The sequence below is a fragment of the Apteryx mantelli genome, chromosome Z (assembly GCF_036417845.1).
Source record: "Apteryx mantelli isolate bAptMan1 chromosome Z, bAptMan1.hap1, whole genome shotgun sequence".
In the NCBI taxonomy this organism is placed as follows: domain Eukaryota; kingdom Metazoa; phylum Chordata; class Aves; order Apterygiformes; family Apterygidae; genus Apteryx; species Apteryx mantelli.
In genome coordinates this window covers 61,549,891-61,564,806 of record NC_090020.1, presented here as the reverse complement: position 1 = coordinate 61,564,806, position 14,916 = coordinate 61,549,891, and the positions used below count along the sequence as shown (strand labels likewise).

At 36.8% G+C, this 14,916-nt stretch overlaps 1 protein-coding gene across 1 annotated transcript in view; it reads left to right on the top strand.

Annotated features, from left to right (window-relative positions):
• ARSB (arylsulfatase B) overlaps positions 1-14,916 on the top strand; it is a 68,641-nt gene that overhangs the window by 36,729 nt on the left and 16,996 nt on the right. The window contains exon 6 of the mRNA XM_067315811.1: positions 5,038-5,108. Coding sequence (XP_067171912.1) covers positions 5,038-5,108 — 71 coding nt within the window. The remainder of the gene's footprint in view (positions 1-5,037; positions 5,109-14,916) is intronic.

The following is a 14,916-nucleotide window of genomic DNA, read 5'->3' as shown; positions in this document are numbered from 1 at the left end:
TTCACTTGTAATCAGGAGAAATGAGTGTGCCGACTTTCATGATCATAACTCAAAAGGTCACTTGGATATTGGATAGCAAACAACAAAGGCACAATGCCCTTTTGGTGATGTTTGATGGAAAGTTCAAATATATTGCTTTTCTAGGACCAGGTGGCTTGTAATGAGTCAAAATATAATTTGCTAATATTCTACCTCATTTGAAAAGTGGAAATTAATAGACTCTGAACTCCTTGTGGCTCTTTCAAAATGAATCGGCTGTCGTAGTATTGCAGGAAATACTGTTGCAACATTGTATCAGCAATTTAGCAAATTTCAATAGAGACTTCATAGGAAAGGAATGTGATTTTATTTAAAATAAAAAATGTATTGAAAGCAGGTTTCATTCACTCACGCTCTCACAGTCTCACACTCACAAGGACCAGAACATGCGTGTCCAAGAAGTCTGCCCAGTAGTCAAGCACCAGGGCGGAGGTTTCCAAGCTGTGTTCTTCTTAAGTCAGTGACCACGTCAAGGTTTTGGATATGACTTTTTGTACCCTTTTGGAGCTGTGTCTCTGTTCAGTCCCACCTCTGTGATTCATCAAGAGTCATCACTGTCTCCTTATGTCCATGTCCTGTTGAAACTGTGCTTAGATGTCCTGGGGTCTTGACAACCCATTACTTTTTCATGCTATGTGTCCTGCTGGTGTCTCCGTTCCCAGATATTTCCATCCATTCTCCATTCATGCCAATCTTGGCCTTTCTATTACAATTTTCTACAGTAAAAGATAATAGGCCATCAAAAAGGCTTTTCCATGTAAAACTTTCTTGTAGCATATCTTTAGATGAGTAGTTCCTAAACTTTATTTTCCTACAAGTATCTTTCAAATTAGATTTAAATTTCCCTTTAATGTTGTATCCAGCTTCTTTTCTGAAATGACTTAGGATAGTATCATTGTGCCTGCCCATTTCTGCCTATCAAAAATTCTGTCCATGGGACATGTCTGTGGGAGTTCTTTCCAGTCCAGGATTCCCATAGGGCAGCTACATGGGCTTCCTTCTGCCACGGTAGCTTGCCACTGCTGTTCTCAGCTGTTCTTCTCCCACTCAACCCCTGATGCCCCTCCTGTTCCCAACAGCAATAGAGTAAGGGTGTTCCAACATGGGCAAAACTCCTTCAATGCAGCTCTCCACTCCCAAAATGTTTCTGACCACCTGATTGAAGTTCCAGTCTCAAGTAAATCGTAGTAGACTGCACTCTTCTAATGCCTTAGATTGTCATGAATACAACTACAATACAGCTGGAAGCTCTAAAACGATGTACATGTTAGAAATGATACTCAAAAATTCACTAATAATATCAGTTGGGAAACTTTTACAAAAAGAGCAATCGAGAATACCAGGAATGCTTAGTAGAAAACAATAGGAAAATGCTACCAGTGAAGCAGTCTAGACTGAACAGCATGTTTCTGAGCAAGTATCTCAAAAGGCACTTGCATTTCTAAGAAATAACTGTTTTCCAGATGCTTGCTACTCTATTGAAATAAAGACAGGAGGCAAAATAATTTTCCTTATGTAGAAACTTGCCCTGGTTGATACATTGTTTTGATTTATTTTGTTCTTCAGTACTGAATATCTAGTATGTCCTTGCTCAGAAAAAGCATTTTGTTTTGCATTAAGAGGAGAATGGAAAGTCATAGTGCTGATTACTGTAAAGCACATGATAGGGAGTGAGAGAATCAAGATAAAATGCAGTCAAAATAAACAACATGTCTTCAAAGCTTGTCAGCAATTAAGGCTTTCAAGTTTTACTTAAATGTTTTGCAGGAGAAGTTACAGTTTTATACTTTTGTAACGTCAGAAATAAAAGGATTGATTGGATGAAGTAAACAAAGCAAGATCAACTTGATTTTTTTTTTAGGTACCAAATGGTTACATTAATTTGAGGAATTAAATACTTGTTGGGAAAAAAATTCTCACAGCTAGTTGTGGTTATAAATGAATGCTGAAGAACAAGGTGTCTAAAGCTGAGCGTAAGATTTGTTTCTGGCATATCTGAAAAGTAATTATTTAAGGAAAATGTGTACAGAGAAGACCCAGAGAAATACAATATATGGCAAGGTATTACAAATGCTTTTGCCTAACAACACTGAGGATGTTTTTGTGCAAGATAAACAAATTTACCCTGGAAAACCTTGGATTCCTTCCCAAGGACACCTTGTGCCTATTAAAAAACAAAAACAAAAAAGACCACTGTGAAAGATCACGTGTAGATGTTTGTTCAAGTTCACTAAAGAATAAGAGATCTTTCCATATGTTTTAAAAACATTGCAAGAAAGAAGATAGTGGCATTCTCAGAGTAAACTATCTGATTCTCATATTAACTCTGAAATTAATCCATACACATTAACCAGTAGTTCTTATGCAGAGAAATTTTTTGAAAAACATCACCTTTTAACTGCTTAATTAAATATTCAGTGGACATAGTAGAATAATTCCCAGGCCAAAAAAAAAAAATCCGTATTTTTAAGAGAGAAGTAATGTAATAGAATATTGTACTATAAAAATAAATGTCCTAAAAGTAGAGAATTGTAAGATATAGTTACAGTGGAAGCTACTAAGATGCAAAGGTAAGATATTCTAGAGAATCTTATTACTTTCTTGTTAAAGCTATGCTGGCTAGAACATATTTCTGATACAAAATATCCTTGTCAGGACGCCTGCCAAGCTGGATCTGTTGTTCAAGCTGTCTTTTTAGGAGACCAAGGTCTGCGGTGGAGCTCCATAAATGGGAAGGAGGAGAGAATTTAGGCACAGGGAAGGGGAACACTGCTAGGGCAAGTGTAAATTCTCTATTTGTTTTCCCCAGGGCATTGATTCTGTCTCTTGCTGATGTCCTTTGCCATCAGCCCACTGCTTTCTTTAATGTACAGTGCCATCTTCTTTTCTGGATTGTTAGGCTGGCTGTTGTTTTGTGAAAAATGTGTACTGATTACATACTTTACACACATTATATACATTATATTATTATATGCTTTTGCACACAATTTGTGTGTAATGATTATTGAAATAACACCAAAACTGAATGACCAGTTCATTACCAATTTATAGTGCTCAGACCTTAATGCAGTAATGTCATAAACCTCAGGGAGTATATCTCATGATTATATGCAAGTAGCATTTCCCCTTTACTAATGTCAATATTCTATCATAGAAAAAATGCAGCTAATGAAAGTCACTGCTGCAGCATGAAAGGCTTCAACTAATGCGGGTGTAATCTTTACTTTTTGTGTTCTACCTGCTATGCAGTAATCATTCAAATTAAGTCCTAGCCATGTTTAGCATACACTGATCCACCACTTTAATGTGATACTAATACTAGTCTGCTCTAATAGCATGAGTATCCTCAGTTCTGACTTCCTTGGGCCTAACCTGGTAGTGTATGAACATTGGATGTATCAACAGGAGAAGCACATAGGAGTAAGTTACTTTTTCCTTCTATGTATGACATTGATGGAAGATGCTAGACTTCTTAGCATAATTCTAGTGTCTGCTTTCTTTTAAAAAGGATAGTGAAAAATGTAGAGAAAGCACAGAAATAGCAGAGTAAGAGTGTCTCCCCAAGCAGTTACTACAAAAATAGCTCACATGCTGCAAGTTCACATCCTAGTTTAACTTGCCCTAATTGGTTCATGTTACTGTTACCTGTTATGATAACAGATGGGGAAAGGTACACTTTGACTGCAACTGTAAATGGAGCGTCTAGAAGCACTGTGAGTCTATTCAATCTAAGATAAGATTCTGCTAAACAAGGCCAGACACTTTTTAGCTAGGAGTATGACTAGTAAAGATACTAGGGGAAAAAAAGTTAACCTTTCATGTGTTTTGGGAAAAACATTTTTCTGTCAGTTTTTACACACTTAATTCCTAATGCTGTAGGCTATGCATTAACTGAACAGCTGTATCATATGAATACCTTTAGTCTTTTATATAATCCTCCTTGTTAATTTTATATTTATTCAAAATGTGTAGCATCAACAAATGTTTTTGGAAAGGGAATAGAACAATATTAATTTTAATTAGTTGTTATTGAAAGTTTTAAACTACATGTAAGTATTGTTTAATTATAAAATACTTCCTCCAAAAATGTGTACTAAAGTAACTTAGCCTTTTTTTGAGGTTTCCTGTAAGTTTTATATTACTTGGTTTTGTATTCTTAATGTCAGGTGATTTAAGGGCCTGGATTATCTTTTTTGAATCTTATGTGAAGTGAAGCTCTTTTTTTTTTTAAGAGAGAGAATTTAAATCATTTGGAAATTTCTAAAATGTTTAGGTTCGCTGTCAAATAATAAAATATTGTTCTATCATGATGTAAGCAGGGTGCTTGCTAATTATGACTTTTTACTCATGTTGCACTTTATAAGGAGTGAATTTCTTTTATAGGTTTTTTTTAGGAGTAGGTTTTACTTAACTCACAATTGTATTGATAAGTTAGGGGTAGTATGGAATGAGCCTCCTATGTAGTCAATGACTAGAGAGGGAGGTAGGGTTTTTTTCAGAAGAGGGTATAGAGTATTTAAATAAACATCCTGACCTGAATTACAGATTGAAGGTGGGATGTTTGAGGGGTAGCCAATGCCTCTAGTGTTCTGTGAGGCACCTAGCCAAATGCCTTCAGCACTCTAGAGTGACAGTTCTTGTTTGGGTATGCAGAGGGCATAGCAAGTCTAGCATGCTAATTTACACTGCTAAATTTGATTTTTAAAGTTGGGTGTTGTGAAACTCTGCTTTCGTGTAATGCTTGGTAAGCACAGACCCAATCCTGTACTTTGTAAACTTGTGAGTAATCTCAATAAATACCAGTGAAGTCAGGGAAGACTGACTGGGGCAAAAGCTGTTGCTACTGGGCCTGGAAAGAACATTCAGCTTAAAATTGATAGTAATTAGTTTATGTGTAGGAACTTGTTTTGTATTAGAATGACAAAAATAAAATAAAACATGCATAATTCTGACGAGCTGTAAAAGGAAATTAACATTTCCTTTTGAAATCTCTCTTAGTGAAGGAAGACCATCTCCCAGAGTCGAACTGCTTCATAACATAGACCCCTTGTTTGTGGATGATTTCCCATGTGAGTATGCTATTGATTTTTAAAAGCTTATTAAACATATAGTTTATCTTCCTAATGCTCCGTGTTTTCCTTTAGCAAAGTATTTCCTTCCAGGTGAAACAAAATAGAGTAGGATGCCTTCTGCTTGGAAGTAGTTTAGCTTAAAGATACAGGAATATCATTCCTCAGACACTGTAAATACATACTAAATCATGATCAACACACACTCTCCATTTCACAGAGCTCTGACACACGCTGCTGAGTAATGAATGAAGCACTTCAGAATGTGAGGATGTTGATGCACAGCCACGTGCCTGAGGTGCACAGGGAGGAGCACTGCCAAAAAAACCCAAAAAACAAAAAAACTAAAACACCCTGTCTTAAGTGCTCCAGGTTAGTAGGTAGCTCCCAATGAACTGCTCACTCTACCATATCTTGATACATCTATATAATGTGATTGTATTATTGACCTTGCAAATGGAAAACCTGAGTTTGTGTGAAGCAAAGAAGTTCCAAGCTTTGTGATTACTTTTGTTCCGTAATCACACGAATTGATCTTTAATGCCATAATCACATGAATTGGAGCTTAAGTTTGCCAATTGTATAGCTCTCTGAACATGGTCTGTTTTATGATGCAACATTATTAGTTTGCTAAGGACTACAGACTTTTCAAGCAGAGATTTTTTCATGCAGAACATTGGAACGTGTCCTTTCCAGTGTTTTTATAGCATTCCTGTGTTTCATTAAATGACGAAGTAAATCCAGACAGAGGGAAACTAGTACCATGCAGGCAGTGATCTGTTGTCTGCAAGATAGATGGAAATTACTCTGTAGTAGCTTGATGGAAATGGGTAAGATGGTCTTCTGCAATGCACATCTGGTTCTGTGATGCTTCTCTGAGAAGGAGCAACATTGTGCATATCCAATGTTGGCTGGACAGCACTGCCTGCAGATAATTCCTACATACTGATGGAATTAAGGCGTAACCTCTCCAATTTCCCTTCAAAGAACACTCAGTGAATTGTAGCATTCCTGTATAATGTTTTGCCCTGATGTGGTGTTCTGAGGCATACTTCAGAGACCATCTTCTTTTCTTGTGGGCGTTGTCATGACCGAGCTCAGCTGAGGTGTTTGAATAGACAACTTCCTGGTTTAAATACAAGGGGGATGAGAAAAGGAAGTTTTCAGGAGCCTAAATTCAGGAAGTACTTCCCCAGATTGTTTCCATGATGCCCTAGTCTGCTGACACTTCACTATTCACTACATATTATTAATAGATTAGGGAGACACAAAGTTTGGAATATATAGGTACTTCCATCTTTTCAGTAGTCATAGCTCTGCTCATGTTTTAAAAAAGCATTTTAAAATAATTGCTCATACAATCTTCCTATCACTAAGGTGATTAAAAACTCTGTTTCATTCTTGAGTCTTGCTCTTGCCTTGACTGTTTATTGTCTCCTTGTCCTGTTTTGAGATCAAAGTGTTCCTTTGCCTATGGTGTTAAAATACATATGTATATGTTTTGCTCAGTTCCTTTTCACCTCCTGTGTTGATTGTTAAGCCTTTGGCCTTCTTTATGCCCACCTTGCCTCTGTGCAAGTCCATTTAAAATGTCACTTGACCTAAACCATTTTGTGGTTCTTATGCCAGATGGAGTGTCCATATTGTACTAATATTTTCTTTTTTGTAGAAATTGAAATAGAAAGTAAAATAATGACTGGAAGATGCAGATTAGCCAAACCTTTGGGTTGCAGAGTACTGCAGAACAGCAAATAGGAAATTGAATCTCGAGATCCTATTAAACATAACCAAAAAAGCCTTCCAGGAGGTTGGGGATAAATTAGGAGAGCTCTGATTGTGTAATTGAGAAAGGCACTGTATTGCAGTGATTGTGCACACACAGAGACTTAAGGTATCATTATACTTGCACTCAGTGCACCTTCAGTGTTCCTAAACTCTTTACTGCTTTTGCAGATAATGCATACATTCTTTCAGTATATATTATTTTTATTTAATGGATACATTTATCTTCATCTCTGTCTGAATAAGCTGATTATATATGTATTTTTAAGAACATGAATCATGGGAGGTCTTGTGTAATTTATGGATTTTTGACTGAAATAGGAAAACTGAGCTGTGTTTTGTTCAAAAAATTTTACACCAATATAAGCATTCTTTCAGGGAAGAATTTGAGCAAAAGACGCAGTTAATTTAGTCGTAACTGTTAAAGCTAAGTGTGCAACAGAAAGTTAGATTAAAGCTTGGAAATACTATCTTGATTACAAAGCTAACGACATCTTTTGCCTCTCTGGTCTGTTAGAGCACACCTTCACCTGTGTGTTCACTGCTCATGGGATAACATACAATTTTTCAACCTGTCAAGGGTGCTGGTTTCTAACATCTGGGCATCAGTTCAGGTTACTCCAGCAGACCTGATGCATTTCATCATCTACTTATCTTTCTTCGGGAGCTTGTGTCCAGTAGTCAATACCATACAATAGCCATACACTAGTCTTGTATCAAAGTACTGTACTTTGTTCCTACTGTTAAAAATAAACAACATAAGAGGGAAAACACTCTATTCTGACTTCAGTTCTGTTTTACAAGACAGTGCTGATAGGTCTTCTTTTACTGTCTTAAGCAGTTGCCATTTCTCTCTGAGGGCAGCTTTCTTCTTCCAAATATAAACCTTTCTTGCAGTGTCTCAGACTGCGATTTCTCATTTGTTCCCTTCGGTGCTAAAAAGGAGTTCCTGTCCTTGGCTGCAGGCTCTTGCCCTCATGCTGCTCTCTGACCTATGGCAGTCCAGTGACATGATCAGGGTTAAAAATAATCTTTTCTCTTTAGAGAACTGATCTGCTTTACCATGTGAACCCACAACAGTTGTAGTGTTTTCGCAGAGGAGGCAGTGTGGCCTTTGGAGTGTGAGACTGGGGTAAAGGCCGTAAACCATACTGCTGGGGAGGGGATGGTGCAGCCTTTGTAGCAAAGCCGGTCTGATGGTGAGCTGTTGCCAGACTGGACAATCTGTCTCTCCTTTCCTCCCATCCTTTTCTACTTCCCCTGAGCTGGATCTGGAAATCACATGACAAGATGAATCTTCTGCCAGATTAGCCTGTCAAACTAGCCTAGAAAAGAAAAAAAAAGAAAGAGGAGGACAGATTTCTACCAAATCAGCCAGCTGAATCAACTTACCCTGTGGCTGTATGAATGGGAGCAGATGGAGTGTGTAGCTGGTGGTGGCAGAGGGAGGGACTGCACCTGGCAGCTACATCAGTTTAAGCCCCTCAAGCTAGTATAAGTTGATAATGCTTACCAAAGAGCAAGTCCTGCCTCCCAGGGCTGCTCAGTTCCACTCCCCCCTCTCTTGGGTCACCAAAACCGCTCATATAGTCAAGCTATGAACCGAATCAGGATATTGGTTCAGATTGTAATAATCTTGAATATATTCCCAGCATCAGTTTCTCAATACGACTTTGCCAAACACTAGTTTTGGCACAAAAGGAGGGGGCTGGAAGGAATTTCTGGGGACAGGTGAAACTGCTTCTGTTGGTGACTCTGAAATTAAACTCTGAGATTTCTGTATCATGATATGGGGTGAAGTGATCCAGCAGTTTTCTTCACTTCCTCCCCTCCCCATTGCTAGCCACATGCTCTTGATGCTTATTTCGCACCTATTCCAGCACTTGTCAGATACGTCCATGGTCTGATTCAACTTGCTAACCTGGCGTGAGGAACAGATTGTTTTTCTCTGGGCAGGTGGGTTGAATCTCCTCATTGAAGGGGCTGATGGATGCCAGAGCCAGAGCAAGGCGGGCTGAGCAGGACTGTGCAGCTTGAAGTGGGGAGGCAGACGGAGAGCCTACCCTCCTAGCACTGGCTCTCTGCTCATGGAGCCAGAGCCTGAGGGCGAAGGTATGCAGCACTGCACCCTCCACTTGGACCTCACTGCGCTAAACCAGTCTGGTGAGCTCAGCGGATGCAGAGGGACCCAGGCTGCTCTGAGCTAGCTGCTCTTTCCTCTCCTTGCTAAAGCCATTATTTTTGTCTTTCTGGTTGTTTCTTCATAACCCTGCTGATTTTTTTTTTTCCCAAAGATGATGAATGCGTGGCTCAGAAACTGTGTCTCAGTATGGATTTGTAATTTATTAAAGAGTTTGCGATTACATAAAAGTAGGACATTGGTATGAAAGATCGGGTCTCTTCCAGGTTTATGTTTGAAATTATTAATTTTAGAGTTTGGTAGTAAATTAAGAAAATTAAACACAGCAGAGCTAGAATTACATTGAAAAAAACTTTAGTGTATTTTTCTCTGCAATGTGAATGTTACAGAAGCTCAAGTAAAATACATAAAATAATTTAAAAGTTACATAAATTAAAATCTGATTTACATGTGTTGGAAGGAAAAAACAGAAGTTTGTGTTTTGTCCCGTTTTTGTAACTTTGCTTTGTCTTTAAAAAAAAAAAAAAAAAACTGCTGGTTTGGCAGCTGTGAGGGTGATGTCAGCTCTTCCATTGTGAAAGATCTGCTTTCTTTTAGACAGCCTTATGGCATTTCATCAAGCTTTGGTGATTCAGCTGAATTAAAAACCAACTGGATTTAAGTCTAAATTCCCATAACTGCTAAACCAAACATATTTCTGACCGCGCAGTCATTGCTAGATGGCCTGTCTTGAAGCAGTATTGAAACTTTATATCCCACAGTAGGCAATTTTATTTTGAGAATCAGAACTAAATGACATGGTGAAAGAAAATGTATGCCTTAATTCAGAGTTGTTAATCAGAATCTGTCAGTATACACTGTATTATTTTTTTTTAATCTGACTTGCTAAATTCATTAATGAAGTTAGTAAATTTTATAAAATCTTCTAGACTGCTTGTATGAACACTTTTACCTCCTCTTCAAAAGGAAATTGAATTCTTTAAATAAACTAGAAAGATACATTCAGATTAAATATGTTGATAGGGTGTGGCTGTTTGGGACTGAAAAAACTTTTACCTTCTTTTAAAATCCCAGACTTACCATAAACTAAAACTTCAAAAGCATAATAAAATTGTAGACTACTAATTGTAGTCAATTTATTTTGATGCTATCTATTCATAAAGACAGACAGTCAAGACAGAAATTCAGAGAAGTTTTAAAAATGTTTTGTGATTTTTCTCCAAACTTGCATTGAGCAAAATTAATCAATCAGACTTTACTTTGCTCTCCTTGACATCTAGAAAAAGGCATTACCTCATATATTGCACTATTAATTGCCAAAATAAATGATTGCTTATAGAGTGCTAGATCTGCTCTGTGCAGAATGAACATATTATATATTACAATGGAGAAACCATTTAATTTCTGGGACTGATTTGTCATTCATGGACATTAAAATTGCATTAAAATGGCTATAGCATTATATATTATATCCACATATATGCCAAAAGGATTCATCTTGATTAAGGAATGGACACTCTAGATGCCTTTAGGCACCATTTATTTCTTATTGTGCCCAGGTAAAAGATGATTCCTGAGACTTTGCAGACCAGAAGTGATTTCTTCCCTGTTTTTATTACTGATGACCTAGCTATTCTACAATTATTAAAAAAGTGAAAAAACATTCCCCAGTAATGGAATTATCCAATAATAGCAGAGGTTTATAATAGGTGTAGGTATTCATGGATGAGTGTGCTCTGTGGGCTTTGAATAGGATAAGTATACTGCATGTCTGTGCCAGGGTAATACCTGGAATCTGCTCATGGAGAATCAAAATGTGAGGGAAAGCCACTAGTATAATTAGCTAAGTGTACATAATGGAATGGGGAAAACTGGAATGGCAAAATGATCAAGAATGGGGAAAAAAGACAGATACGTTCTTTGTTTCTCAGAATTTCCATTTCTCTGCTAAATTAAACATACGGCATACTCACCAGCTGCACTCTGTTGTCTTTTTATTACAAATAAATCATGAATCCAAATGACCTTCTTTATGTTGAAAAGGCAGGTGTGGCCAGCATGTGGCCCTGGAGCCACACAGGGTACTCAACCACTTCTCATGGTGCTTTCATGCTGGTCTGACAGTCATGTGCAAAGCTCAACCACAGTCCCTGTGGGAGGCCATAGCTCCAGCCAGCCACAACTCTGCTGCCGTTCAGGTCACAGAGACATGTAGTGTTTTTCCTGTGCTTGTCAGCTATGTGAAGTTTTTGAGGTGCAGCTTTTGCTGTAGGGAAAGTTGGCCTGTGGTTATACTTTGCCTCGGCTCCCTGGCCTCCTGCATCTGAATGTGAACCATCCATCACTATAGTGTCCAGTACTAAGTACTTTACTATCAATATTAAATAAGATGATTGCCCTTTTGGTGAGTCTCACAGATACTAATCCCCATGTTTCCTTTGGGATATAGATACTCTCTTTTAGAATTTAGAGATATTAAGTCACTTGATAATATGCCCAGTGCCAGCATTGTGACTGGAATTCAGACATCCCTTGTTAGTGCTTCTTTTCTATGCTTTATTAGATCCTATGCCTATTTGAAAATAACACTGATATTTTATATTTTTATGCAGCTCTCAATGCATAAGGTCTAGAGGCTAGATTATCTTTGTCAAATGAAATCTCTCTGACTTGGAAATCTGTTAATTTTAATCCAGCACAGGATATCAATATTATCTCATAGTAACACAAGTGGAGTTTGTGTGTTTCATATATAAGGGTCTCTAAATATGGTCTTTGATATTAGTAATTCATAAATACGATTCCATTCAGTTTAAATCTGTTTTCTGGAAAAAAAAAGTTTAAAAAACTAATAAATTTTTAGTATTTTTCCAGGAGAAGTAAAAATAAAATGCTTCCTTTTAGAAGATCACATTTTGCAATGTTTGATCTTGTACTCTGTATTAGTAAGTAGTTTACTCTCATTTAGAATAACTTTTTTTTTTTAATTTTGTAACTGTATGAAAGTAATAATCTAAACAAATGCTTGGCCCCTTTGATGTTTGTGGGGATTTTTTGCTGCCATTAAAAGTTCTGGATTTTACTGAGTAGTTTGATTTTTTTTTTTTTTTCTTCAAAAAAGATGTAATTGATTGTAAAAAAACAAGGTGAAGAATATTTTGAAACAACAGCAAGAATATTTTTATATGCTTACTATTGCCATTAAGTTTAGGAGAACATGCATTCTGAAAGGTAACAGACTGAGCATGATATTCTAATGTAAATCTTGCATTTAAAATCAAACATCACTAAGCGAAAACTAAAATTAAAAGGAATAATAGTGAAAGTTGGAGCTAACTGTTCACAATGTTATACTAAATGATTTAAGATCAGTGAACTTCACTGTGTGAGTTTCTGTGTATGGCACAGACCTGTGCATCATCAGCATGACCACAGGAATTTCTAGTGCCTCAGGCTTCATCTGTTTCTTCAAAATCAGTATTCTATTAATTCTTCCAAGGTTAAGGTCATGGCTATTCCTCAAACATTTTTATTTTAATAAAGCAATAGAAAGTCTCAGAGTTTTGTAGAAAACTCATTATTGCCATAGAGCAGCAAAAGGTCACAAAATGTCTTTCCTCTGTGAAGTAGCAAAAAACCTTATTTCTTCAGTAATTCATTGTCACAGTATAGGCTGGAGGAGCCCTTGACATTTCCAAAGTTTCCTTTTAGAGGTGAAATAACTGCTCCATACATCAGAGTTCAGAAAAAAAGTAATTAGTTAAGAGTATGTATGTGCAAAGACATTGTTAGTCCATGGAGCCGTCAGCATTTAGAAATGACTATAGCAGACATGTTCTCATGTTTTTCTAAAATATTTTCATTTTTCCCCTGGACTGTCACAGGCAGCCTGTTAGTTAAGGCATCACACCTACTTGTGCAACTTTAAAAATTTAGTTTACAAATGAGGATGGGCAAAGACAAGGTTATACAGATGTAACTGAAATGGAAAAATCATAACTTTCAAAGGGCTATTGACTTTTCAATTATCATTTAGAACCACCATGGAATATTTTATTTATTTATATATTTATTCTAAGCACAAAGGAAAAACACTGGCCTTTAAAAGACTGCGAAAAAAAGCAAAAATTAATTTACTTTACCTGTGTAGATGTCTGGAGGTAAGAGTGTTATTGTAGATGAAGTGAAATGCATCATGTGTCTGAATCTTTGCAAAAAATATACAACATTTTCCCTCCAGCAGTGAGAGGAGTTGTCTGTGTTCTGAAGCATCAAATATCAGTAACAGCAGCATAACACTGTGATAAACTTTTGGAAGAAATAACCATGAAGATGTTTTTCTACTCTCATATTGATGATGTTTGTTTATTTTCTTAAAGAGGGAAGATGCTTTTTAATTAGGCAGTACTATTCAGAATTCTCTTGCAACTTTTATTTTTGATTTCTATGGGTTTTTTTGCTGTGATGTTTCATAAGAAAGCAAAAGCCTGAGAAGCACTAAATAACCTGCTGATTATTTGTTAACGTACAAAAACGTGTATGTAAAAACAGCCAGGTCACAAAACAGATATTCCTTATATATGAAGGTTTCATTGAAATAATTTAAATAAAATGCCTGGGCTTAGAATGTTGTTCAGTTATTACAGTCAGACACTGTAACTTTTATATTTAACTTCTCCTCTTGTAGAACAAACTTTTGTTTTCTGTATTTCCTTGTAGATATTCTCTCAGAAAGAATAAATTTGCAATAGACTCAAAACAACTACAAATATAATAGAGCAAGTGTTGGTTAAGTTTTAAAATATATATGTGTATTCTGAGACATGCAGTAAGGCCCAAATCCTGACTTTATTGTGATAATGATGGTAGCTGTATGTATTATGATATGTCTCTGTAACATTTTTTTTGTGATTCCTGCCATTGTCTCCATCTCTTCACAAAATTCCAGTCACCAAAGTAGGAATTTCATATTCAGTTAATTCAGAGGAAAATATAATGAAGTTGCTTCAAATCATATATCCCAAGAAAGAACAGGCTAGACATCTATGGTGTATCCATTTGTTTTTTATGTAGATTCCAAGTGATGCTGTACTTTTAAAATGGGTATGTAGGCATTCTTCTCAGGAATAGTTGCTTCTAGAATTCTAATCAGGAAGCTGCAAAAATGTTCTGCGTTTTGTGGAAGATATTTCTAATTTCATTTTTTGACAGCTCATTGACTGACGTTTGCTGAAGTTTAGCAGTTATCACTAAAGAACATAAGACAATTTGCATAGGACCAAACCGATGCTGGCGAGATTGTCACTCTCCACCAGGACAGATTATACCCCGTTTGCCTCTCCTCTGTGCACTGGACCCCAGAGCAGAATCGGTTGCAGGAGGAACATATATTGCGTTCCTGCCAAGATAGCAATATGTACTTTGTCAGAGCAATTAGAGAGAATTTCTTAAAACTTCTCCCGGAGTGGGCTTAGTCTTGTGCATTTCATGGTAAGCAATCAAACTAAGCAGTAGTCTGCTTCAAAGAATCCCGTCGAGCAAGAGGTAATTTTTGTTGGTGTGTTCCCATGAGATGTTTCTTTTATAAAATGCTGAACTGAAATCTCAATGCAGCACCATCTATGAAGTTTCTACTGCATCTATATGACACACAGTGCAAAATTTTCTGTTTATGGACTAGTGATAGTTGAAATGGCTTTAAATGTACCTTGTACCCAAACAAATCTGAATCGTTCATATAATTCAGGCAATCTTGTTATATATGTACTGCAGCGGAAGGGACAGAAACTTCACCAAATTACCAGGATAAATGTTCATCCCTTAATACACAGTTCTGGTACCTTTGCACGGCTTTGCATTGTGCAGTGTAGACAGTAGCCCAAGCAC